We start from the raw sequence: 27,753 nt of genomic DNA, 5'->3' as shown, positions 1-27,753 counted from the left end.
ATACATTTTCACTCTCCTAACAAGTTTGGTTGACTCAACTGCACTGGATATACTTGATCACACTTAGGCTGGAAGTACATCAGGATGTATGCTTGTCCCCTATTGGATGAAGCCAGTGGGGGATGTATATAACCTTATAGGTTGCCTTTATAAGCACCTGGCCAGTATAACTCATGGCCATTTTCTGGGAACCCTGGAATGGACCTAACCAGAGTCATCAGCCAACATTTAATTAAAGCTTCCTTCAAATTTGGTTCAAAGCTGTGGTAGTGGTCTTATTCTCACCCAGTCGGATTAACAGTATCCCCTGGCTCTGGCATCTCCAAGATCTTGGGATTTCCAACACAATCCAGGCTTCATTTTCACAGTCTCATGTGATAGCCTCCCCAGTCCTCCATGCAGGAGCTCCCCGGCTATTGCCTGGCTTCACCAGCTTTCCTTTACCATGGAGGACAAATCCACAACTCCTTTGCTCACCCCTGCAGTCTTCTTGACTGAAGATGCCAAGTCCTGCTTCCTGCTTGGGATGGAGGCTGCCACCTTCCTTACATTTGTATAAGCTTTGATTCCTTGATACGTTCCTTTGTTGAATAAGCTTTCCTTTGCTTTAGGAGGTCCCTCAGGCCTTTTTACTGGTTCTAAGTTTAGCTGGGTGTGGTCTTCACAGAGGACACCATTCTCTATTCCACTTTTCATCTGGTGCTTCTTTGAACTTATCATCTCTTTGAGCCCAAGACTCAACTCCAATATTATATTTCCTGGTCTTTTTTTCTCCTCAAATTGTACATTCTGTTTTGTGTGTACATATGGCTTGAAGGATTGACCACCTTGGGGACAGAAGAGGGCTTGTAGGAGATGGTAGAGCAGTGGGTCTCAACCTCCCTAATCCAGAGCCCTTTAGTATAGTTCTTCATGTTGTGGTGGCCCCAACCATAAATTACTTCACTGCTAGTGCATAACTAATTTTGCTACTTATGAATTGTAATGCAAATATCTGATATACAACCTCCAAGAGGGTTGAGACCCACAGGTTGAGAACCACTTGGGTAGTGGCCAATGACAGATTAATTTGAAGGTGAAAGGGTGAGCAGAGTTTATGATCCACACGTATGTAAACGTTATAATGAAACCTGAGTTGAGCAGAGTTTATGACCTACATGTATGTAAACGTTATAATGAAACCTGAGTTGAGCAGAGTTTATGATCCACACATATATTAACGTTATAATGAAACCTGTTCATTTTAAAAAGCAGTTACTGGCTGATGAGATGACTCAGGGGTTAAGAATACTAGCTGCTCTTCCAGAGGTCCTGAGTTCAATTTCCAGCAACCACATGGTGGCTCACAACCTGTAATGAGATCTGATGCCCTCTTCTGGCATGTATACATGCAGACAGGGCACTCACTCCTACATTTAAAAAAATTAAAAAACAGTAAGAAATAAAGTCAGCTTTGGAGAAAATACAAGATGCAGGTCCCTGACACTCTGCTCAACTCAAGGCAGCAGAGGCTGACAGACATGAACAGCCACGACTTCAGGCAGCTCCTTAAGCTCTGGTGGGCTTCTGAGTGCTTAGCCTGAGCTAAAGAACTCATCAAGCTATTCTTTTAAATAATAATCTCAGGAGCACAGTGCTGCCTGATACTGTCTCCTATATCTGGTTTATATTTCACAAAAGTCTTATTTCTCTTGCCAGAACTCCCTCCTGCAGGCCCAGCTGCTACAGCACCAGGGCTTTTTCTAGGCTACTTCATTGTCTGTCTCTTTACCCAGAACTTACTCCCCACAAACTCAAGTGGCTTTCTACCAGCAGGGCATAGGGGTAGCCATTTTCTTCACATTTTTGTCAGTATTTATTGTTGGCACTCTTCTACCAAAACCCCTTCCCTTGACTAGCATACAAGTTACACTGATCAGTAAGATAGGATTACCAGCAACTAGTGGTGACCCTGTGACTATGAGGGACAGACACATTTCCTACAGGATGGATTGCAGCTCAAGGTAAGTGGTTTGAAACATTGATAGACCTTTAAATCTACCTTTTTTTTTTTTTTTTTTTTTTTTTCCTGCCTGGGTGACTTCAAGCTGTTCCACAAGAATGAAACTAGCATTGGCTGTATCCTCCTCACAGGGCTGCTACTAGGAAGACAAAATACAACTAAGCCATGACCCATGACCTCAGAAGGTTTACGTATTCCCACCTGATGGCCCCAACACAGATATCACCCCAACACAGTCATTAACACTATTCTCATTCTGTTTGTCCAACATATTTAATTGTAAGAGCTAAAGGTGAGCTGTTGATAACACCAAACCCTGGCTATTTCAGAGGTATCTGGAGCTTCCTCCTCACTTCTTCTGGTGGCAAAGCTTCTGGATGTTGTCAGCCAGCCCCAGGCAATGCATGATCCGCTTCTTCTCAGCAGCCAGGTCCTCTGCAGAGACCTGGCCCAAGAGTTTCTGAACAAATATATCCTGATCTTTCAGGAAAATGTTCTTACTGACTCCTACATTTGGTAATTCCTCCAAGGACCCAGATTTGAATTGGAAGTTTAAATATCTGTTTCTTTTTAAGCCGGGTCCTCTCTCTTCAATCCATGACAACAGACTGCAAAGACAAAAAAAAAGTTCCTTATGTTAAAAATCACACTGGACAGAGTTGGAGAGATGGTAAGTTCATGCAATGCCTGCCGTACAACCATGAGGACCAGAGTTGAGATCCCATACAAAAGCTGTACTGGCCTGGTGGCCCACTTGTAATTCCAGAGCTCCGGAGGCAGAGACTGAACCCCAGGAAAGCTGGCTATCCAGACTCATGGAATTTGCAAGGTCTGGATTCAGTGAAAGACCCTGCCTCAGTAAATAAAGTAGAGACTGGTCGAGGAAGAAGATAGCACTCAATATCAACCTCCAGCTTCCAATGTATGTGCACATGGGCAAGCACACACACACACACAAACACATGTAGGTACCCACACCTGACTTCATGTGACTTCATCTTCCCTGAAAGGCTGCCTCTCTGTGGTGGCTCAGTGCCACACCACCCAAAGGCTGCAGTGACTATTTTCTAACCTTACTATAGCCGAGTATTTTATTTTGTCATGTCATCTATTTGTCATTAGGATAGCAATACCCTCCCCTCCTGCTGACAACAAGCCACCTGTATACATACTTCACTTCCTTGATGTGACTCACAACTTTCTCCAAAACATCCCTTTACCTATGTTTCATCTATCTATCTATCTATCTATCTATCTATCTATCCATCCATCCATCCTATCTGGCCGTAGAAAACACAAAACTCTGCCTTTTGATTTCAAGCAAATGCGTCACTGAATATCAGAAGGTATCAAAAAGCTGATCAAACTTCATCCAAAAAGTAGACCCCATGAGTATTTTGCAAAGTTCACAGAACAAGCTTAGTGTATTTGTAAGTCTAGCCAAAGTATGAAATTCTTGACTTTGAGGTGTGATATACAGTCTATACAGTATATTGAAGGCCAGCCTAGACTTCACATTCACTGTCTTTACTTTAATTCTGGATAAAATAAATTTGATTTATTCCAGTTCTAATTACTTATGACAACTTCAGATATCCTTCCAAATAACAGGGTGAGGCAATCTGAGGCAATATAGATTATCCAAATAACAGGGTGTTGCAGTCTGAGGCAATACAGATTACCAATGTACTACTTGTGCCCCAGTTTTCTCATAACTAAAAACATTAAATGGCAGTAACGGCAGATGCTTGTGTGGATGCTATTACTCAAGGGGCTGAGACAGAAGGAGTGCTTGAGCCTAGGAATTTGGGATTAGCTTGGCAACATCCTATCTCTGTGATAAATAGAAAAATAAGTAAATAATAAGGTTTAAACTAATAACTTACATAACTTAATTACTTGTAACTTGGTTTATTTCTGTAAGCCATTATTTATGTAATGGCAACTGGACTTAAATTTTTCCCTCACACCTCAGAGGGTACAAAGGATGAAAGGCAGTATGAACAGTAGTTCTCTTGACAGGAGCAGGCACCTGTCTGGGGTCTGAATGCCTAGCAATGGTCTTTCAGGTCCCCTTCAGAGTTACCCTTACGAATGCCTGAGGGTGTTAAGAAACCTCTCTCTTACCGCTCCTCACAACTCACCCCTTGTTCTGGGTCTCGAGCTGCACGGTCATCTTTATATACTTATCTTCCTTCTGTTCTTCCAAGGTAGCAGAAATAAGAGAAAGCTCCCCAAAGAGGGAGACCAGCCAGGTCAGGCGAGAAATGCCACTGAACGCAGGGAAGCCAAACTTCTCTTCTTCCAGTGGGCTAGCTGCAAGATATCACAAATGCTAAGAGAGTTAGGAAAAGAAACTGTTTCACAAACATTGTACCTAGGAAAGCTGGGAATGGGCCCAGCCAAGTGATCCAAGGACCTTCTGCCTCATGGCACCTGTGTGTACAATGATCAATAAAAGGATGGAAAGCGGGTAGGTAAATGGAAAATGTTTCTTTTCTTTTTTTAAAAAGTAGTATTTTAATTAAATTTTTGAAAATCTTCTTTTTTTTAATTCAATATCGTTAGTAAAATAAGGCAAACAAGCAACAGGAGTCAATATAGCCAGAGAGAATTAAAAAGTTTGCTGTTTTATCTTTGTTTTATAGAGGGAGAGGGGGACGAAAAGGGAGAGGGGGAAGGGAAGGGGGAAGGAGAGGGAGAGGGAGTTGGGTAGATTTGGTGAGAGGAGCTGGGAGTAGTTAGGAGAAAAACATGATCAAAATACACTGCACAAATTTTTTTCTAAGAAAAAAAAATTAAAAATAGGAGTGCTGTCTGTATGTACACCTTCATGCCAGAAGAGGGCACAAGATTTCTTTATAGGCTCTGGAAAAGCAGCCAGTGTTCTTAACCACTGAGCTATCCCTCCAGCTTGAAAAAAATGTTTTAAAAATGTTTTAGATTTCTATTTCTAATATACCAAATCCAAGTATTTATGCATATGAAAATAAATATTAATATATATATATACATAATTATATTTTCTTTTTTAAAAAAATTATTTACTTATGTTATTGGAGTATACTGTTACTCTCTTCAGAAATACCAGAAGACAGCATTGGATCCCATTACAGATGGTTATGAAGCACCATGTGGTTGCTGGAAATTGAACTCAGGATCTCTGGAAGAGCAGTCGGTGCTTCCAACCGCTGACCTATCAAGCCCTTACATTTTCAGTAAGTGATTTAAAGACATCTATCTGGTAAATGGAAGAACTATGATGTTTTAGCCTTTGAGACTCAGATGTAGACAAAGCGAGGAGGATGTCACCATGACGACCAGACGTGTAAAGAAAACACGAACGAGTTTAGTCTAATTCCATAGCAAGAACGTTGGTCTTATGTGAAATGTTTTCAAGAAAGCACAGTTCACATGGGAATCTGCAGGATAATTCTGTGTGGTTATCACACCACTTGCCTCTCCCCTCCCCATCTTAAACAGACCCTGTGCACTGTAACCAAACCCATCTTCTGCCTTTGGCATTCACACTTAAAATGCTGAGCATGTTCTAAAAGCAGTGGCCAGTTCAGTAGACCATAGGGAACTAAGTGTCCATGGGCCCCTTCTTCGTTGGCCTTCATGTACCACACAATGAAATTCCAGCCCGGCTCTGCCCCAAGTGGGTGACCTTTGTCCAACTACTTGCCTTTCTGGGGTGGTGACTTTACTCATATCACAAGGATAATGATAACAAGGGTGTCAAAGGCAAAAAAAGGTCTCCTTTTAAGACAGCACACACCACCTTCTCAAAGTTTCTAGCTCAAGTTAATAGTTATACCATTATATATAACTCTCACATAATTTTCAAGACAGAAGACACTCTTACTACTTAGTAATGCCCTTCCACACCGAAGGGTATCCTGTAATAAAAGCCCTGGTGCAGGGAGGCACACTTGAGTGGGGACCAGAGAGGAGTCAATCCAAGGTGACCCTACAATCTAGATATCCACCTACAGTTAATACTTAAAGAGTAACCAACATAAAATCCAGATTACACATGAGGAATGAGTGTAATCTGGTGGTGGGAGAGAGTAAATGTTCTGTTCATTCTTCATAAGCTGTGTGAAAACATTCTCCTCTCCAGACAGCCACTTCCCAGTCCTTTCTGAAAAGTTTTCACCTACAGTATTCTATAGCAAAATTATCTCCAACTAAGTTGCTTCATCTCATTTCTGCAGTGGTGAGGACGGAGCCAGAGCCTGCCTCTGTGCTAGGCCAGCCCTCTCACCTGAATGCCCTTCCAGCCCTAGTTCAAATATCATCAAGAAAAACTGTGCCTGAAAGATCAGGATGGAAACATCCTTGAGATTTCTGACTCAATTTTTTTTAAGCTTGGAATTTTTTTTTTATTACAGTTTTTATTGATTTACATTCCAAATGTTGTACCCCTTCCCAGTCCCCTGTCTCTAAGGTCTTCACTCCATCCCCTCTCCCCTCTGCTTCTGAAAGCGTCACCTTTTAAGTCAGGTTACAGCAAATGATTCAATCTCATTAAGGAAGGATAAAAACAGAGTGACGGTTAATTTTCCCTGTCAGCCTGGTTAGATCTGGGATTACCTAGAGCTGCACTTTTGGGTGTGTCTTTAAGGGAGTTTAGAGAGTTTTTACCTGGGAAGAACCATCATGAATGTGGTTCAGCCAACAATGGGCTGAAGTCCTGGACTGAATAAAAAGTGGAAAAGAGAAAAGTGAGCCAAGTACCAGCACTCTGGTCACTCGGCTTCTTGACTGAGGAGACAGTGTAAACATCCCGCCACAGGGTCTGCTCCATCAGTGGTGGACTGTATTATCCCCTCCACAGCGCTAAATGAACACTTCCTGAAGCTGCTATGACAGGTGTTTTGTCCTAACTAGAAAAGTTATTCATATAGATGTTTTTATTGTTCTTGTATGAAATTCTATAAATTAAAAAATAACACTTATTAAAAATAAGTGCCTTATTCTAAGGCCCTAAATCTAATCTCTTTTTAAAAATTTTCACTTCATTTTTATTTTATTCATATGGGTGTTTTGCCCGCAGGTATGTCTGTGCACCACATATAGTGTCAGATCACCTGGGACTGGAGTTCTACGCAGTTGTAATCCACTATGTGGATTCTGGGAAGAATCAAACCTGAGCTAGGGAGTGGTGCCCTTAACCTCTGAGCCATCTCTCCAGACACTTTAATGTAATTTCTTGGTGGCATAAACTACATGTACAGTTATGCTGAGGCACTTCAGTCTCTGTGCCTTTCCTAATCTGCACAACTCTCTTCAACGGCTTCTTGTTTTTTCCCTTCAATAGCTTATTGACTTTTCCCATTTTGAAAACCTGAAATGATAGTACAGAAAAAGTCTGAAGTCAAGAACCCAGCTTACCTCCACCCACTAAGACTGCCCAGGTAGCAACTCTAATCTGGATGGTTTCTGCTGCCAGAGATCTTAGTAGAGAAGATGAGTAGTCCAGGGGCCTCCCCTGTGGCAGCAGCCCTGCCTCACACTGACCTGTGAAGTGAAGAGATCCTTTCAGCAGCTCTTTTCCTGCCACTTCTCTTCTCAGGAATGCAAATTCTTCTATCAAGAGTTCAATGTGCTCCTCATGCAGGACTCTCCCTGTTGTGACAACGTAGAATAAAAGGTGGCCATTACCTAGTGTACAGCTGGCTCTGTGCTCGGATGTTATGCTATTCTTCCTCTGGAACAAGATGCAGTATGCCCACAAACAGTATCTGGAGCACATGTGAGGACGACTCCACTCTACCTCACACGCCACGCCTGACATTAATGTGCATAGCTTCCTAACATCTCTAAATCCTGTGAATACTTACTGTTCTGGTTAATAGTGGATATCTGTGGGATGAATAGAGGCTCTGTGCTCATAGATAAGGGGAACCAGGAATGTTATCTGCCCAGAATGCTGGAAGCAGACACGGTTAACAGCCTGGTGACCTTGTGCCCAGACCCTTATCATGAGTTTGTCAATCTATAGCATCTATCTTTATGGAAAGTGTCACATGTAGTCAATCTGTAGAACCTATCTTTATGGAAGATGTCACATGTACTTTTATAAAGAGTTTTGATATAGTGCCATTTTAAGCTTTATTGTACACATGGGATTGAGTTAATTATCACTAGGAAAAATTTTACTAAATTGAATTGTGTTTAAATGTGCCTAAAATCAACTACTCGCCCAAGGTCAGACTCCTGAAGTTTAAACCAAAACCGGCTATTCAGTTATGTTGGGCTGAACCACCTTCTCTCCTTCCATGAATTATTACACTGCTGGCCATGGTGGTCACAGAGACCCATGCAAAAATCATAGTGAAGGAGGTATCTTTTGGAGTTTTTATTAGTATTTCTTTAGGAACTGGTGACGTTTTATTTGTTTGCCACTTTGGAAAATGAGAATTTCCATAAAGTGCCCTTTTTTGAGTCAAGTTATTTGGTTTGTTTTTCGGTGGTAGAATCCTGTAAATATTCTGAATGTTAAATTTTTCTCAATGATGTCATTTGCCTTCCATGGCCAAGGCTGCCCTTTTAACAATATTCAATCTTTTCTTTGAAGTATCAAAAGTCTTCTACATCTGTCCTTTTACTTTTTGTCCTTTTACTTTTCTTGTGCTTTTAATATCCATAAAAATGCTGCCATATAAAATGAAAGAGTATTTTCTTTCAATAAATGATATTTGGAAAAGTAGATAATCACATGCAAAATACTATACTGCACACTAATCAAAGCTGACTCAGAATATAGTATTAAATACTTAATTATAAGCTTGAAAATTAGGAAACAATACATGAAAACATGGTAAATGCTTAAGAACACTGGTTCTGTTGCTGTGAGAAAATACAATCACCAAAAATAACTTAGGAAGAGTTTAAGATTCCATCACAGTAGGCAGCAGGCACAGCAGCAGGCAGCAGGCATCAAACATGGAAGCTGAGCATATAAATGAAATAAATAATATTTTTTAAATTCAGACATACCAGAAGAGGGCATTGGATCACATTACAGATGGTTGGGAGCTACATGTGACTGCTGGGAATTGAACTCAGGACCCCTGGAAGAACAGTCAGTGCTCTTAACCTCTGAGCCATCTCTCCAGCCTGCATGCACATTTTTAACTAAAAACATGAGGTAGAAAGGGGGTCGTGGAGAACTGGAAAAGGACAAGAAGGCTATATAATCTCAAACTTCCAGACTTATCTCTTAAACCTCTCCAAACAGTGCCACTAACTGGAAACCAAGTATTCAAATTGGAGCCTATTTCTTATTCAAGACACTATAACTGGAGTAGACAAAGATTCCTTAGGTACGACACAAAAATACAGACTACAAAAGCCAAACAACACACATGACATGGTAGCAAACTAACACGTAAACAATTAACAGAATAAAATACCACATATGAAATAAATTAAAATACTTGCAAAATACAGATTCAGTATGGCATACTATCATATTCTCATATATATATGTATATGTATATATATACATATATATATATATATACACACACACACTCTTACACACACACACATCATTATCATCAACAGGAAAAGTGGTAATAATAATAAAAACTTAAAATAGGCAACATGCATAGAAATTTCTCTAAAGAAGACATACAAATGGCCAGCAGCTACAGGAAAAAAATGTTCAACATTTATCATTAAATAAATGGAAATATAAAACACAAATGAAATATCACCTCATTCCATTTCGAATGACTATTATAAAAATAAGTCCAAAAGGATGCTGGCAAGGATGTGAGCTGAAGGAAAGGTGACCGCTACACACTGTTAGCATGGCTTCTAACTTACTGCCATTATGGAAAACATCCTGCAAGTTCCTCACAGGGTTCAGAAAAGATCTAACATGACCTACCAATTCCATTACTACTTGTATAAACCACAGAAAATGGGTTGTCAAAGAGACACCTGCACCACCCTGTTCATCTCAGCACTATCTCAAAGGGCCAATATACAGACTCAGAACAAATAAACTGCAGAGCCTGCCCACAACAGAACACTGTTCTTCCATAGTGAAGCTGAGATTCTGCAATTCCCGCCAGTGTGAGAAGCCTAGAGAGAATTATGTTAAGTGAAACTGAAATGAGCCGGGTGCAGAAAGAAAAATGGCGATGCCATTCACCATGTGGAATGTAAGAAGCCAATCTTCTAGAAGGTGGGGAGGGAGACAGGAGAAGCCAGTCACTGAATAGATTTAAAAGAAGAAGGGATATCCGGTGCAATAGTCTAATCTGATGAGTCCCTTGAACTGAGCCGTTCCCAGCTTCCAGGCTTAGCCTCAGTCCCATGTCTTATCCACCAGTCCAGTCTGGCTACTCCAATAGTCCCTCTCCTATCCATGCCATATCCAACTTGGCCTAGCCTAGGTCACACATTTTGTGCTCTGAACTGGAAAGTTCCCTGGATCCTAGCCTGCCTGCCTGCTCTCTCCATAATCCCCAGTTCTAAACCAGGTCTCACACAACTGTGCACCAACTCAGCCTAGTGAGTCCTTGGAACCTAACCTGTCTGCACCATATCCAGCCTGCAGGCCTAGCTTTGGTGGCACACACTATCTGCCAGTCTTGTTACCCTATTTAGTGGTCAAGATCATGGCCTGTCCATGCTCTCCTCACTCCCAGGCATAGCTTGCACACCAGGGCAAACAGATCTAGCCAATATGTACTATTCGATTGCTTTCTTATCACTTGCTTTCTTGCCAATGCTTTCTTGCTTACCACTGAATTGAAAGCATCCCATTCCTCCCATCCAAAACCAACACTGAATCTGAAGGATTAACCAACTCCTCATACCTGATATAAAATCAACTGGACTTGGGCAATAACAAAAACAAAAACATACTTTCATTCAGTAGAGGTAGCCTTGAATCTCATACTTAAACACACAGTCAAGGGAAGTCCACATGCCTGGGTCTCACTGGAAAAACCAGAATATGAAAGGCTAAGACAGTATATCCTCCCCTGAAAAGCCAGCAGTTCTACAGAAGTTTTCTCTGGTGAGAATAACTTAAATGAATCCCAGAACACTGAGTTAAAATTTTTTACCTTTATTTTTATTTTCTCTGTATGAGTGTTTTGAGCACATGTATGTTAGTCTGTGTACCACACGTGTGGAGGTCATAAGAGGATATCGAACGCCCTGCGACTGGGTTTACAGATAGTTACACAGGAGCTGGCAATCAAACCTGAGTCCTATGGAAGAGCAACTATTTCTCTTGACTGCTGAGGATCTCTCCAGTCACAGGACGCGGATTAAAAAGAACAATCAAGCTGGGCAGTGGTGGCGCATGCCTTTAGTCCCAGTACTTGGGAGGCAGAGGCAGGTGGATTTCTGAGTTTGAGGCCAACCTGGTCTACAGAGTGAGTTCCAGGACAGCCAGGGCTACACGGAGAAACCCTGTCTCGAAAAACAAACAAAAACAAACAAAAACAAAAAACAAAAAAGAAAGAAAGAAAGAAAGAAAGAAAGAAAGGAAGGAAGGAAGGAAGGAAGAAAGAAAGAAAGAAAGAAAGAAAGAAAGAAAGAAAGAGAAAGGAAGGAAGGAAGGAAGGAAGAAAGAAAGAAAGAAAGAAAGAAAGAAACCAATAGTAGGTATCTGAGGTACAGCTAAAGACTCAACATCATGGCACTATGACATGTGGAAACCAATCCACTGTTTCATTAGAACAAAGCCAAGAGTCCACAAACTCCTCTGCATTATTCTCATCCAGACACCTCCTTATGTGTCTGACACAGCCTGGGGCAGGAGGGAGATGAGAACTCAGTCAAGACAGATGCACATAAGGCAACTTACTGGAAAGGCAAAGTGATGCACCCTAGAAACTTAGGAAGCAGAGATGTGGTACAGGGTCTGTGTTCCAAAGTCAGAAAGTACATCACCTTTCTGTGCAGCCAGTTCCCACAGCTCCTGAGCCGCTGCAAATGACAGTGTCATGGGGTATTCCACGAGAACATGCTTGCCAGCCTGAAGGAACTGCCTTTGAAAGCAAAAGCACAGGGAAAGGACACTTCAAATAAACACTCAAACGTCCTGTAGGGACACAAGTCTGCAAATGCACAAGAATCGAGTGAGAGTGTAACAAACAGCCAAGAGCCAGCGAGCGCCCTTGCAAAATAAAGAAACACATGATCTACACCAAACTTGTCCGGTTATAAGATCATTTCACTATTCATCAATATGCAGACTCTAGTTTGCTTTCTATTACTGGGATAAAATCTATGATCAAAAGCAACTTTGGGAGGAAAGGGCTTATTTCACAGAGTCTCACTGTGAAGCTCTGGCTGTCTTGGAATTCACTAGATAGATCAGGCTGGCCTGGAACTCACAGCTCTGCTTGCTTTTGCTTTCTGAGTGCTGGGATTAAGGGAGTGCATAACCACATCTGGCTCCTGTCAGTAATTTTTTTTTAAGTACAGTATAGTTCCTGACAGTAATTTTTTGTGAGTACGCTGTCGACATCTTCAGACACACCAGAAGAGGGCATCAGATCCCGTTACAGATGGTTATGAGCTACATGTGATTGCTGGGAATTGAACTCAGGTCCTCTGGAAGAGAAGTCAGTGCTTTTAACACCTGAGCCATCTCTCTAGTCCTCCTGACAGTAATTTTTAAAGGTCACAGGACAACCAGAATTTTCTGTGTTGACCACTAAGTCCCATTTGTATAGTTTTAGCTTGCTCAGTTCTCTTCCCACAGGCAAGGCAAAGCCTATCTGCATTAAGAAACCTACCTTATATAGCCTTCGTGGCTGGAATTCTCACTGCAAATATAGGCGACATCAATCTCTTGGCTGCAGAGAGCATCTTCCAAAGAAATCTGTTGTACTTCATCAAGGCTCCCAAGTTCTCGTCTGTTTCAAAGTAGGCAAAGTCAAGGCTTATATTAATGAATAGCACTCTCTCCTCCCCTCCCAACAATGCCCAGGGATGAGCTTTTGGAAAGTAAGAAATTTATTTTCTCCTTTCTATTTCCTGGGTATTTTCCAGATGAAGGAAAGCAATCAACGTTAGGCTGAATCCAGGAGACCTTGAATAGAAGCCAACATGGCCACCAATGCTGGAAACCAGAAGTCTTCCAAGTTACTTCTCTAAATAAAAAGAACAGGATCCTTGTATTTCACACAAAAGGATCTCTGTGGTAATTTCCTACTAAGCTCCTGAGGAAATACTATGACTACCACACCAAGCCAAATCTCACACGCATACCACCCCGGTATAAACTACCACATACTCCAAGCTCCTTCATGTACTTCAAGGCTTGTGACCATCAGGAGAGAAGCAAGCATCCTTGCCTCTATTACAACTAACCCAGAGAGGCTGTAACTGCCACAGCTTAGCAGTGGGGCCAGGATGGAAACCTAGAGGACTAACACTATGACAGAGAACAGGGTAGTAAAAGAGCCAGAGCCAGGCCATTCTGAGCCCCAGTGCAAAAGCTGTAAGGAGTGAGTGGTCCTGGAAGGATGCAGTCTTGGACCAACATGCAACAACCAATAGCAACTTCAACCAAGCGGGGATCTGCAAGCTACCTACTGCACACTGCTAGATTTGACCAACACTTATTGTTTGCCTACTGTGTGCTGCACTGTGGGAGAAAACACGAAAAATTAGTTCATGTTCTGACAGAGGCATGGAGACACACACATATATATGCAGCACAACCATCAACAACAAAAAGACTAAGTGGGAATTATGCAGGAACACAGACAGCAGACCGGGGAAGCACAGGAACACATCTAGTCTAGGGTTTCAAGACAGGCTTTCTAGGGAAGAAAGAACCCAGTAAGGAAGTCACAGACAAGAGTATAATAATAGCAGGAGGCAGTAAAGTGGGGCTGCCAGTGGGCTGTCATTCCATGGGTTCTAGGGGGTTGAGGAGATCTCAAGGCATGCACTGTGGAAGCTGACTGGGTCTTAAGGGAAATGATACTCCCACTTCAATCTTGAGGGCACATTATATTTAATTCCATCTTCAGGTAAGTGTCCACTGAGGTGTGTTGGCTAATAACAATCATGATTTCCCCATTGCATGCAGCCCCAACCTTACTACCTTGAATCTGACAGGGAAGAAAGGACGAAGAGAAGATTCTAGCACATATGGTTTTCTCTGATGCCTGGAAACAGGGGCCAACTCAAGTCAGTCAGACTGGAAGAACATGGCCCTGTGTACTAAATATGAACCACCACGGTGGTTTTTTATGATTTGTGAAAATATTTATCTGGCTGGGCATAGTGGCACACACCTTTAATCCCAGCACTTGGGAGGAAGAGGCAGGTGGATCTCTGTGAGTTCAAGGCCAAACTGGCCTATATAGTGAGTTCCAGGAGAGCCAGGACTGCATAAAGAGATGCTGTCTCAAAAACAGTTACCTGATGTTCTTCTGGAGCAACTGGAAGTAGAGACCTGCCTGAGCTGTCACTGCCACCCCATCATACTCCCCCAGAACCTGTGTCTACTTCATACTTAATCTGGCATTGCAGATGCTTAGCTGGGGAGTAGGGTAGGAGCAGACCTGACCATGAAGCAAGAAAGGAGGAAGAGGATTAAATTTAGTTTCCATCGAGTTACAGTGAAAAAAAATCCATACAGGAAAGTGCCATAAAAGCTGAAAGGGACTTGGAGCAGGGGTGCAGGGAGATGGGAAGTTGAGGGGAAATAGCAAGTAAAACAAAATTTGCTTAAAAAAAATATCATAGGGGGACCTAACAATTTGCATATTAACTTTACATTTTTAATTAAAAAAAGAAAAGTTCAGGTCAGTCACCGACCTGGAAAGAACACATAGTGTTAGACTCACTCATTTTTAAATGTAATTCTTGGGTTTTCCAGTTGTTAAGATTACTGAATCTTTTTATGTCTCTGTTTTCTTATCCTGAAGTGGAGTTGGTATAGAGCTGAGAATAGTATATGGAATATAAGGTCCAAAGCCCTAGGATGACTGTTTCGAATGACAAAATGGCTAAATGACACACCTAGACTTTCTTCAGGCCAAACATCCCAGTCACTCACTGTGTGCATTCTGTAGTGAACACCGTGCGCATTTAATGCTCCGATGGAGGTCTGCACTGGGCACCACTCCCTGGACATGCAGCAATAGGCCCCTGACTTGAGTTCCCAGTCCTCTCCAAACTAGAGAGTTCTTGGGACCACTCTGCGTGATTCTCTGGAGATGCTGACTTTCCCTTACTCTGAGTCTAGAAAATGTCCTTGCCCTGTGGTGTCACCACTCACTGTGATTCCCATCAATCACAGAGCACAAACCAAGTGGGCCTTACCTGGACACAAATCCAATCAGGTTTAGGAATGCTGAAGAATGTGGGTCCTTCAGGTCCCTTATCCTCACAGAGCCAGCTCTGCCGACACCAACCACCACCACACCAAATTTCCTCTTTAGCTGAAATATCAAAGACCAATGTGGATTTGAAAACAGTCCAGCTATGTAATAGAGTGCATCAAAACAGAGGACCAGGTGGGATCTGGCAAGCAAGGAAAGCTGGCAACCCCAGACAGAGTTGGGGTAAGGCTACCCTAGAAGCCAGGTCCTCAGACATATACTGGTCCCAGAACCAGACCCAAAGCACACTGAGAAAGGGCTCTGCCCATCTCTCTGTGTAGAAGACCCACACCCAACCTGATATGGTACCTCCACCCTACCCCAGGCTCTAGAAACAAGAGCTCTAATCAGCTGGGTGTCATAGGAGGCTGACAGAGCAGGACACACAGGAAGACATCTCTTTATTGAGACTCAAGACCCAGGTTGTTTTAAGTCCTTACCATGGCTGAGTTCCTCTCCTCTGGTACCTTAGACAGTATCTTTAAATATACTGCTAGAGGAGAGGTGTTAATAAATTATAGTGAAAAAAAGTCCATTTAAAAGCTATATAACTATAACACATTATAACCCAAATACAAAAGTTACTGCCACATTTATTAAACCCAGTTCTATTTATGTGCATATATATGTAACAACTGTAATTAATGAAAAAGAGACCATGAATTTGAGAGACAGTGACAAAGGGATGTGGGAGAGGTTGCAGGAGGAAACAATGCAATTATATTTTAATTAAAAAATAAATTGTAAATAAAAATAAAAATAATTTGGATGAGAAAAAACTGATTTTACTGTTACAGCCACAAGCCAAGTCTGGAACCTCATTAGTTATGCGGTGTAAATCTTAATAACTAAGTTAAGGAAGTATGGATTTCCAGCATGTAAGCCCATCTTAGGCTGCAATGAGTTTGGAGCCCAAATAGGACCTTTCAACTAGGGTAAGCCACTGAGTAATTACTGCATGGTCTGCAGTGGAGAAGAAAGACTTCCTCAGACAGATCCAACTGATCACCACAGCTGTGGGGGAGATGAGCTCCTGGCTGGTGGTTAGAGTGGGTGTCCCAGGAAATCACAGGAAAACATCCAAGAAGTGACAGGAGCAGAACGCCTATCGTCGAGAAATTTCCAGAAGAATATGCCCAACAGTAATTTAGCTTTTTGCGATTACGGCGAACATCTGAAATAATCAACATATACCAACCCTGCCCATTCCAGTCCATGCTGCTTGGACTAACTTAAGAGAGGTGGACATAGATAAGAGCCCAGGAGGTCCTAATACCTCCGCAATCTCCCAGAACCATGTGCATATCAGTGACCTAGAGGAAAAAAAGTTTACTTGTTTGGGCTAATGTTTCTAAACTCTGTGGGGTGTGGGGGGGAGGGGCAGAGGCTACCTTAAGTGGGTGAAATCACTAATTAGTTAACCTTGTTTCGTGGGCCTGGAGGGCAAGCCCACCATGCCAGGAGCACACAGCAGAGGAAGACCCCTCACTTCATGGCTAGGAATTGAAAGGGAGAGGGAGAGGCAACATAGTGACCCATAGCAGGCACAGATAAAACTCAAGGGAGATAATTTTTCCTCTATCACCCACAGCCATGAGCAAGTGGGTATCTTAGGGGAAAGGTTTTTGAAAAGATCTTGAGAAGGAAACTGCAGCAAAGGTATCCCTTAAAGCCCCTGCAGGAAACTCACCTCAGTATCCATCTTGTCTCTTCAGTCAGTGTCTGTGAAGATAGACAGAGGTTCAGGATCTTGGGACATAAACTCTCTGTGGATACTGTTTTTGCACTTGGCTTTAGATGTCAACACAACAAGGGGGAACTAGGGAGAGGGAACTGTTATGTGATAGGCAGATAAGTGTGACACACAGACATCTACTCACCCCAAAAGGGAGCCCCGAGCACACCAAAGTGCAACTGTACCAAAGTCCAATTCAGCAACCCAGCAAGAATTTAACTGGGTCACTTAAAACTCACTAACAGGAGTATGAGTGAGGGAGGTGTTCATTACAAGGAGCAGAGGTAATCAACAACATAGTACAGCCTCCAGACACACACAGCTTGCAGTGGACCATGAGTCCAGCTAAGAATTTCTTTTTGCACCATGGCTGATCACAAACTATTTTCTCCTTTTTTTTTTTCACTGCTGGGTGGGGGCCCTCAAGAATATTTCAAAGTTCCTGTTTTTCTCCCACATTGTTAACATTTTGTTTGCCTTGTGACCCTTTTTCTTCCCTCTTGGAGGAAATGTTGCAATTTGGAGAACATGCCTTAAAACAGGAACATCAACTGAGGTCCCTAGATCAGATTGTCTTGGCCATGTTGTAGGGCATTTTCTTCATTGCTAATTGCTATTGACAGCCCACTGTGGGCAGTGCCATCCCTACACAGGTAGGCATAGGCTGTCTAAGAAAAATAACTGCTAGGCCATGTGGCCACGCCTTTAATCCTAGCACTTGGGAGGCAGAGGCAGGCAATCTCTGAGTTCTAGGCTAGCTTAGTCTGTAGAGAAGCCAGAGCTATACACAGAGGCCCTGTTTTGAAAAGGCAAAACAAAAAAGAAAGAAAGGGGGAAAAAAAAGAAAAAGAAAAGCAACTGAGTAAGCCAGAGGAAGCAAGCCAGGAAGCTGCCTTCCTTCAGTCTCTGCTACAGTTCCTGGCTCCAGGCTTCTTCTGCCTCTTCGTTCCTGACCTTACTTCCTTTGAGAGACTGTGAATGGACTCTAGCTAGCCCATGTATAGCAAACACGGCTCTGACAAAACTTGCCCTTCTACCCCATTCCCTCTGCCTTGCTAAAAACCATTAGATTACATTCCTGAAGTTAGCCCACAAAGTCTCTTTTTTTATGGTTACTTCCTCCTCTGAGGCTGATTACCAAGGTCCAGCAAAGTATTGAAGTCCAGCAATCAAAAGCCCCCTTTGGCTCACCTAATTAACATGCCCAATTAAAATGAAACACCTTCTTCTGATGGTGCCAACACAATGCCTTTAATCCCAGTACTTGGGAAGCAGAGGCAGGCAGGTATCTGTGAGTTTGAGACCAGCCTGGTCTATAGAGTTCCAGCACAGCCAATCAAACAAAAACAACAACAAAAATTAAACACCTCATCCTAACACAGGGTTTCCCCCCTTACCTTTATAAACCACCATTTTTCTAGGAGTCACATCTGTCTCTATCCCCCTTCCCTTCTCCCTGTTCTCTTCCTCTTCTCCTTGTCCTCTACCTCCTGTCTTTGTCTCTTATTCCCTGCCCTCTCTCTGGGGCAAATAAAGCTCCTGTGTGCTGAGAACTCGGTCTTGGAGGTCTACCAATCCTTACAGACCATAACATGTAAGGTTATGTAAGGTCCTGAGCTGCTACCAATCCTTACAGACCATAACATGTAAGGCAAATAAATCCTTTCCTTCTCCAAGCTGCTCTTGGTTAGTTTTATTACAACAGAAAAGCAGACTAGGAGTTATCATCAGTCTCTGTCCCCTAAGTGCCACCACCACTTTTACCCTCCAGGAATGGCACAGAGGCTAATTGGTATCTTCTCTACAGGTGCTGGTGGGCACCTTCCTTGGGATACCATCCCACCTATGCATCTGAGGGATGAACAATTCTAAATCTGCACGGTCCATGTACTGTCCTGGATAAGCAGACATGCCTCTATGGAAATGATGCAGTTCTACAACTTCTAGCTTGGAGACCATGGCTTCTATCTAGCTTTCTTTTACAGAGATAAGCAAAACAAAGCATTTGTCCCTCATAGCTGACTTCCTACGGGACCTGAATTTTCTATATAAAAGAACTGTTAAGCAGCCTTTCTGGATATTCCACATTAAAGCAAAAGGAAGAACCAGACAAGCAGAGGAGGGAAAGGTAAGAGAAATGGAAACAAAAAGAAGGCGATGTAACAGCAGCACCAAACTTCAACAGACTCTTTGGCCAGCTTGCTAAGCCTGTATCCTGGGTTTCAGGTGCTGACACAGAACTCCTAAGCAGAGGGGAGCGATGGGCTGATATCTTCCACCAGGCATCTTAGATTGGGCACCAGCGATCAGGAACCAGCTTTAGGGAAACACTAGGGTTGTGAGAAGAATCCTGTAAAGATGAACTGTTTTTGTCCACTGTTTAGACCCAGAGGTACATTACTTTAACTATGCCAGGACAGGTGGGTAATCACAGGTGACGAGAATGAGAATAAAGGCACCTCTGTCTTCTGCCTCTGTGTATCCAAGAGGCTGAGATGGAGGAAAGGGTGTTCTGTGGCACTCTACCATCGCCCTGGTCCCGGGATCTCATCCTCTTGGGGTAAGTGTAGAATTATAAGTAACACTGCAATAATAAATCCCATAAAATCAGAGACTCTGGGGCTGGGGAAGTGCCTCCGCAGTTAAGAGCATTGACTGCATTCCCAGTGCCCACATGTGGCTAACAACTGCTATAACTCCAGTTCCAAGGGGACCAATGCCCTCTTCTGGCAACCCATGGTTCACAGACAAACATGAGGCAAAATACCCCTTCATACAAAATAAAAGTAAATGAATAAATCTTAAAAACAAAACCCCTTTATTTGGGGGCAGTCCTAAGGGTGCCTGGGAAAACCACATGGCCATCTGGGCCAGTGCTAAGAACATGTTTGTTTCTAGCAACTTCTTCCCATCTCCTCAGGACACATGTTGTCTACCCTTTGTGGTCTGAAGCAGGCTTTTCCTATGTCCTAACATGTGGGGCAATAGGAACCATGCCACAGACAGAAGAACTGGTATGGTCGTGTGTGTGTGTGTACAAATAATGTTTTTTAAAAATTTATTTACATTGGTGTTCTGCCTCCATGTATATCTGTGTAAGGGTGTCATGTCCCCTGGAACTAGAATTACAGACAGTTGTAAACTGCTATGTGAGTACTGAGATTTGAACCTGGGTCCTTTGGAAGAGCAGCCAGTTCTCTTATCTGCTGAGCTATCTCTCCGGCCTAATGTTATACTCTTTAAAAAGCAAACAGATACCACATGTTTGGCCTGTCTTTGAGAATCTCCATACTGCAGAGGCACAGAGACAATGGCTCCTTTGGCAATGGTGTTTGGCCAATCAAGAGTCACTGAACAACGGTGAAGAAAGGAAGACAGGCTGGGTTACGTGTCCCTCACCTGCACAGCTCTCCTAATGGCTCATCAACACAGCTGCATTTGCCAGTTGCTACAGCCCTGTAGGAGGCATGGGAGGGCTCAGACTACCTCTGCCATACCCCAGCCTTGGCCTGAGTGCCCCATACGCCTACAGAGCAGTGTGGAAACGGTAGCCCTCTGATGTTCACCCTCGGCTGCCACCCTTCTACTCACCGATTTCCTCAACTCTGCCCATTTTTCTACAATGAAGGCCAACAACAATTCTTTTTGTTTCATTGTTTTTGAGGTAGGATTTCACTTTGTAGCCCAGGGTGGCATGAAACATACTCTGTGTCCTAGGCTGACTTCAACACTCTCAGCAACTCTCCTGCCTCAACCTTGATTTATAACAAGATCTATAGAGTAAAATATAATAGTTATACAAATGTATGTAATTTATATACATCAAAATAGTAACAATAATTATGTTTCTGAGTCATGTAAGTTTAGGAAAAATTTGTTTCTTAGTTCTAAAAGTTCAAGTATAGTTAGCCACACATATTTCTTAGTCTTCTAGCTATCAGAAGCTCCTTGATAATACTTTGCCTACCATTTGACTTTAATATGTGCTATTCTGGAATGCAGAATGGAAGAAAGGGATCTGCATATTTATTAATATAATCTATTACAATACAAATGAGCTCTAGTATTCTAGTTCAATAAGACCTTAAATTGCTCCGGGCAGTGGTGGCGCACGCCTTTAATCCCAGCACCTGGGAGGCAGAGGCAGGCAGATTTCTGAGTTCGAGGCCAGCCTGGTCTACCGAGTGAGTTCCAGGACAGCCGGGACTACACAGAGAAACCCTGTCTCGAAAGACAAAAAAAAAAAAAAAAACAAAAACAAACAAACAAACAAAAAAACAATTTAAAAAATTCTTGGAAGTAATATAGAAATTTCATTAATTATGGGGGGTTCTTTCCAGTACAGTATTGTTTGTTTTGTGTATTGTGAGTGCTAATATTTATAAAATCTTAGGTTGAACATTCTGTGGCCTTACATAGCTATCCTACAAGAAAGCATAATCTGTACCCCCACTTATACAAATAAGAACACTGAGACAAGAGGTTAGTTAGCTAATAGACCCCAAATTCAATAACAGCTGTAAGATGGAAAACTGGTATTATATAATGTTAAGTAGAAAAATATCTGGATCCAAAACTGCACAAGCATAATGGGTTTCTCTGTGTAGCCCTGACTGTCCTGGAACTTACTCTGTAAAGGCTGGCCTTAACTTAGAGACCTGCCTGCCTCTGCTTCCCAAGAACTGGGGTTAAAAACCACCGCTGGGCTTTTTTTTTTTTTTTTTTAAAGTAGGCCCTAAACTCAGCCTTATTTCTAAGTTCTTCAGATAAACATGCAATTTACAATTCATTCACACCGTTTTGCAACATTCTTCTTTCAGTTTTCGAAGAATAAAGTACAGCTAGGAGAGGTTATAAAGGAAACTCCTGGCGCAAACCCTCTATCGTCAAAGTCCTCATTCTGGATAGGGCACGGTCTATTCGGGGGTTCAGCCCCCCAATCAGTGCACGATACACCTTCCAGCCTCATCTACATAAGGCCGGAAACCCGGAGAAACCCGGAGCTCTTTAACGAGATGGAGACTTAATTTCTTCAGTCTTTACTCAGGAATGCCCGCTTCCTGAGAGGAGTCTCTGGCTCGCCGCTGCGGGCCTGCGAAGGGCTCGGCAGAGAGAAGCTGGAGGCCAGGCGCGCGGGGCCCAGATAGGGCGGCAGGGGGCACGGTCGGCTTGGCCTCCCGCCTCCGGACGTCAGGACCACGCGCCCAGCCCACGCCCCTCCCGGTCGGAGCTCACCTCACCAGCCGTCCACCGGCGCCCACTCCAGCTCTCCCACAGCGCAGCAACCCTAAGCTCCGCTCCGCGTAGGCCAAGCGCTGCTGGGATCCGATTGGCTGTCTAGGTGGTGGGCGGGGCTTTGGCCGAGCAGGTCTGTGTGTGCAGCTGCCTACACTTCGGAATGTGGTTTTGCACTGTTTGGTGGTGTCGCTACTTTGTCAGCTCCCTTTGCGCCATATGTAACTGGAGCTCTTTTTCTAGTTTCTCGGCTCAAACATAATTGATCTGACACAAAAGCTTGTTTCTGTAAGGAGCAAAGATTCCAGAAAAACTGTATTTGTGAAAATGCTAGGAAAAGGCATTTTCCCAGGAACAGCCTGGTCTCTCCCTGGGAATGGCGAAGGAGTAGATGCACTGAGGGAGAATCAGAGTGCTCTGCGGGGAAAATGTACCGAAGGTAAGGGAGAAAAGAGAAGCATCTGAAGGATCCTTTGATCTCTAGGGCTAGAGTCTAGTTTCTTTTTTAATCCCTTGACAGGAATGATGAAGCAAGTAGGGGTTGGTGGCGATGAAAAATCATCTTTGTTTCTCATGAGATAAATGTCCTCACTCCAGTTGGAGTCTGACCAGTTTTTTTTTTTTTTTTTTTTTTTTTTGTGACAGGATTTCTCTGTGTACACCTGGCTATCCTGGAACTCACTCGGTAGACCAGGCTGGCCTCGACCTTGAACTCAGAAATCCGCCTGCCTCTGTCTCCCAAGTGCTGGGATTAAAGGCGTGCGCCACCACTGCCCAGCATTCTGGCCAGTTCTTACCTCGTTTCCATCATCTACCATCTGAGAAGTCAGTATTGGCCCCTCTCTGATAACCCTGTAATCTTTCACCCATACAGTGGAGAGAGTGACCTTAAACATAATAGTAACTAGTTGGGTATGATAGTGCAGACCTGTACTCCCAGTAGTTGTGGGCCAAAGAAGATCAAGGCTCGCCTGTGCTGCCTAAAATCCTCTCTCAAAATAAAGGCTAGGAATGAGGAAGAAGGATGAGTAGATCCCCATGGGCTAGGCAGTTCAAGTGGGTGAGTTCTAGATTCAGTGAGTGACCAGGGCAGGAGAGATAGCTCGGTGATTAAGAGCTCTTGTTGCACCCGCAGAGCACCTGGGTTCAACTGCCTGCACTCACATGGCAGTTCACAACCATTTGTTCTTAACTCCAATTCCAGGGAACCGATGCCTCTTCTGACCTCTGCTGGCACCAAGCACATGTGTATGAATAAGCCATATTTTTTAAAAATCATTTTTTGAAAAAAAAGATTTATTTTATTTATATGAGTACACTGTAGCTGTCTTCAGACACACCAGAAGAGGGCATCAGATCCCATTACAGATGGTTGTGAGCCACCATGTGGTTGCTGGGAATTGAACTCAGGACCTTTGGAAGAGAAGTCAGTGCTCTTAACTGCTGACCCATCTCTCCAGCCCTGAAGCCATATTTTTAAGAGTTAAAAATTAATAAAATAGTGAGGAAGAAACCAGATGTTGATCTCTGGCCTCTGAAACATGAACATTTACATGATTATACATACACAGCCACACAAACATGTACATATAACACATGGAAAAAACATACATACAAGTAACATACAGACTGAGCAACTTGTATTTATATATTTAGAAACCTATCTATATACTAATTAAATAATTTTCATCTATTTAAATTATAAAGAACATACAGATCCAAAAAAGCACAGTTGTTTTTATTATATATTAAATTTAAAAATTTCAATTTACACAGTTCAACACCAAAACAAAGTAAAAAATGCATCATTTATTAAGTTGCCATTCACTTGCATTGGTCTCTCCTAAAATTCTGCCACAGGAAAACAGCTTAAAGACACATGGAGAGGTTCAGTGCACTGCTCATGGCTCACTAGGCAACAAAGATCATGTTTATCCATAGAAAATAAAAGAATCTACAGTAAAATGAAAATAAAATACTGTACTTTTATGCAATCAGTTTGGAAGAGCCTAGAAGAATGTTAGCTAATACTCACCTGCAGAGCATATGCTGTGCTGGGCAAACTTGGCACATTAGCTCTCAGACCCTGCTCAGCATCTCCAGTGTCTCCAGTGCGACTAAGACAGGCTCCTCTCACACCCTGACTGATTGCAGCTCTTCTGCTGACCTCCTGGGGATGAATGTTGGGGAGCCTGGCCACCTCCTTTCCGCTGCTCTCATGCTCTTCCTGTCCTCCTTTATTTGTCCCCAGCCTTGCTCTGCTGCCATCCATCTTGCTAAAGGTGCCTGGCACAGAGCACGCAGCCACTCTTCCCCCAAGCGTTAAGCTCATTGGCTGATTATAAAGTACAGAGATTAGACCTAAAATTCTCTCTATTTTGTGATCAAAAAGGTTGACGATGCCTGATTCAAAATATAATTCAATGAGTTTAGATAGAATACATACTGGTCCAAAGTTTTAAAATATCTACTCTTTTCTATTATTATTAGTGTATTAAAATCATAAGCATTGTAAACATTCTATTAAACATTTCTGCAGAAACCTCGTTACTCTACATTTTATTTAGTGAGTTCAGAAAGAACAAAAGTGGCATGATGTTTTCTTTGGCAGATCTAAAGTCATGCCTCAACCCCAAACCTACTGTTCACACATGCAGTCAGACAGAGTGGTGGGACAATTAAGTCCCATGACAAGTACTGCTGCTCTCATGAACATGCCTTGTAACAAAGCAGCAGAAAAGCAAACACCCATGATCCTCGGGGTATCTGTCATTGTGACTTTACATACCTTACTTCCCCTGCTGCACAACTGACCAACCTCAGTGACCACAGAAATGCCTGGAGAAACACACACATAGGAGCTCCTCCTATATCACATGCCACACTGCTTGATAAAGTGCGAGCAAGGCTGAGAGAGGCGCAGAGAAGGCTGCGAATGGCAACAATAAAGACGGAGCTGCTTCAGAACCTCTATCGACAGCGCTGAGGCTGATGACGCATCTAGTCTCTTCTGAAGGGAGAAACCCAATGGGCAGGAAATTCCAGTCACCTACTGCTCTTTTAGCAAGGCTTAACTGCATGTATTTAAGTGAGAAGTTAACAAAGTGCTACATTTACAAAGAATAATCTAAAAGTTAATTCCAAAAGTACCACTTTTTGTCTTGTTCTAACAGTGGATGACAGCTCTGTAGAATCTTGTTAGCATCTTTTTCCCCCCTTCTGGTTTTTCAAGACAGGGTTTCTCTGTGTAGCCCTGACTGTCCTGGAACTTGCTCTGTAGACCAGGCTGTCTTCGAACTCAAGAGATCCACATGCCTCTGCCTAGTGCTAGGATTAAAGGTGTGCATCCCCACCACTACCACTGTCCTTCTCCTCAGCATCTTTACAGCAAGTATTGGTGAGATAACACAAAACCAAAGTGCCTGACCCTGGTGATAACCAGTCCTATGAACTAGAATGACTCACATAATAACTTAAGTTTATTACCTGAATAGTTTCAATGGTGAAGTACCAAAAAGGGTAAAATAAATATTTCCCACAGCACCATTAGTTTTTATAAAATACTATTTCAGTTAATATACAATTTCAAGATTTTGGCCCATCACACATACAAGGCATAATCTTTTCTTTTACTAATAGAGGGCCTATAAGCATAAATATAACACGAAAATGATATATTTTGCCAAAGTATTTGTAGTATATATTTACATAGTCACTACTCAGTAACATCCACTTAATATTAGTAGATTTAAGGACCAGAAAAAAATTAATTGACCATTTATTCTATGGTCACAAATTTTACCTGCAAAAGGGATCTAATAGGACACAGATATACTTTAGGGTCAAATTACTTAAAATTAAGTATAACAAGTTAAAAAGTAAAAAATACAGATTGTGTTTGCCCAATACCCAACATGCTCATGGTCTTATACAATGGTTAGCATGTGCTAGGCCACCTCAGTTTAACACTGACTTGAGCAAAACAGAACCGAAAGTGCAGACTTTTCTTACAACAAATTCTGTACTCCAAAGCCAAGTGTGATTCAGGTGATGATCAATCTGTGTTCTCTGCATCAAAGCAGAGAACCGAGCCTCAGCCTTATTAGAAATCAGTTAATGCTAGAATAAACCTGCTATAAAACATTTATAACAAAATAAATATTTTCAGTTTCTCCACATTAAGTGACATAAAATCATTAGCATTTTATAACATTAGCTTAGGTTGTTTTTTTTTTTGGGGGGGGGGTGACCCAAGCATACTGTACAATCCTGAGTAAAAAAATTAATGACACAATTTCTTGGGGATCATTCTTAGCAGGATCAAGAAGAAAACACAAACCAAACTCAAAAATCCCCATTTCCATCAGAAGTACCGTGAGTGCTTTTTACTTTGGTAAGGTTATAAATGTAAACCATTTATGTGGAAAAAGTAAAATTTAACAGAACTTTGCTAGGATGTCTGCATCACTTTTTGACAGTGACATGATAAATAGTCTGAAAGAACAGAGCTTGAGGATCGGAACCACAGGGCTACCATGTCAGCATGTACTCGGCAGTGCAGGACACAGGGGGTGGATGGGAGCAGCTTACAGGCCAACAGACCTTCGTTGCCTGCAACAGAAGAAAAAGGGAAATTATGTTTAAAATGGATGTCAACAGACGCACCTCCATGGACATCTGTAAACAGGCCAAAAGCACATGAAAAGATGTTTGTTGTCAATTACCAGGGGAAGTGCCAAACAAGCACTTTAGAGAGAGCACTTCGCATTTGTTTGGAAAACTATTTTATATATTAAAAAACTTGAAAAGGTGCTGGAGTGGTGATAAATGCCTTTAATTTCAGAGGAGAGCAAGAATATCAACAGGTATTTCAACACTCATGTACACAACAGCACTGTTCATATCAGACAAAAAGGAGAAGTGCCTCAAGTACTTAGTAACAGGCTAACAGTATACTACAGAGATAATATGACATATAATAATAATGTTATATAGTAGTATACTATAGTATATACAGGGTAACATATACTAGTAGCATAATAACTGGTCAGAAGTGATAGGGTCACTTTATATTCACTAAGGGAACAACTCATCAAGAGGACATCGTAGGGGCTGGAGAGATGGCTCAGTGGTTAAGAGCAGTAGCTGCTCTTCCAGAGGTCCTGAGTTCAATTCCCAGCAACCACATGGTGGCTCATAACCATCTGTAGTGGGATCTGATACCCTCTTCTGATGTGCCTGAAGATAGCTATAGTGTACTCAAATAAATAAGTAAGTAAGTAAGTAAGTAAGTAAATAAATAAATAAATAAATCTTAAAAAAAAAAAGAGGACATCGTAATTCTAAACATATTCTCCAAACACAGGTGCATCCCATTTCATAAAGAACTACTAAAT

At 42.3% G+C, this 27,753-nt stretch overlaps 2 protein-coding genes across 5 annotated transcripts in view; both read right to left on the bottom strand.

Annotated features, from left to right (window-relative positions):
* Positions 1–2,256: 2,256 nt before the first annotated feature.
* Blvra (biliverdin reductase A) lies at positions 2,257–22,474 on the bottom strand. Of its 2 annotated transcripts, none has more exons than XM_034493728.2 (8): positions 22,358–22,474; positions 17,078–17,109; positions 15,329–15,447; positions 12,784–12,903; positions 11,933–12,030; positions 7,529–7,636; positions 4,147–4,318; positions 2,257–2,610 (listed from the first exon to the last, which is right to left on the bottom strand). In XM_034493728.2, the coding sequence occupies exons 2-8, from the start codon at positions 17,087–17,089 to the stop codon at positions 2,352–2,354; spliced, it is 888 nt and encodes a 295-aa protein (XP_034349619.1). In that variant the 5' UTR covers positions 17,090–17,109; positions 22,358–22,474; the 3' UTR covers positions 2,257–2,351. The 2 variants fall into 2 exon arrangements, with proteins under 2 accessions (XP_034349619.1, XP_076785815.1); XM_076929700.1 differs by lacking the exon at positions 22,358–22,474 and adding an exon at positions 15,828–15,880 and having other exon boundaries at positions 17,078–17,108.
* Positions 22,475–24,074: 1,600 nt separating this feature from the next.
* The window catches only part of Ap4e1 (adaptor related protein complex 4 subunit epsilon 1), a 68,990-nt gene continuing 65,311 nt past the window's right edge, over positions 24,075–27,753 (bottom strand). For 2 of the 3 annotated variants that reach the window (XM_076929698.1, XM_076929699.1), the window contains one exon: positions 26,580–26,968. In XM_076929698.1, coding sequence (XP_076785813.1) covers positions 26,808–26,968 — 161 coding nt within the window. In that variant the 3' untranslated portion in view covers positions 26,580–26,807. Of the gene's footprint in view, positions 26,969–27,753 lie in introns of all 3 variants that reach the window. The other variant, XM_034495968.2, reaches the window with a different exon arrangement.

This window comes from Arvicanthis niloticus, chromosome 2 (assembly GCF_011762505.2).
Source record: "Arvicanthis niloticus isolate mArvNil1 chromosome 2, mArvNil1.pat.X, whole genome shotgun sequence".
Taxonomy (NCBI): Eukaryota; Metazoa; Chordata; class Mammalia; order Rodentia; family Muridae; genus Arvicanthis; species Arvicanthis niloticus.
This window is presented reverse-complemented; position numbering and strand designations above follow the sequence as displayed.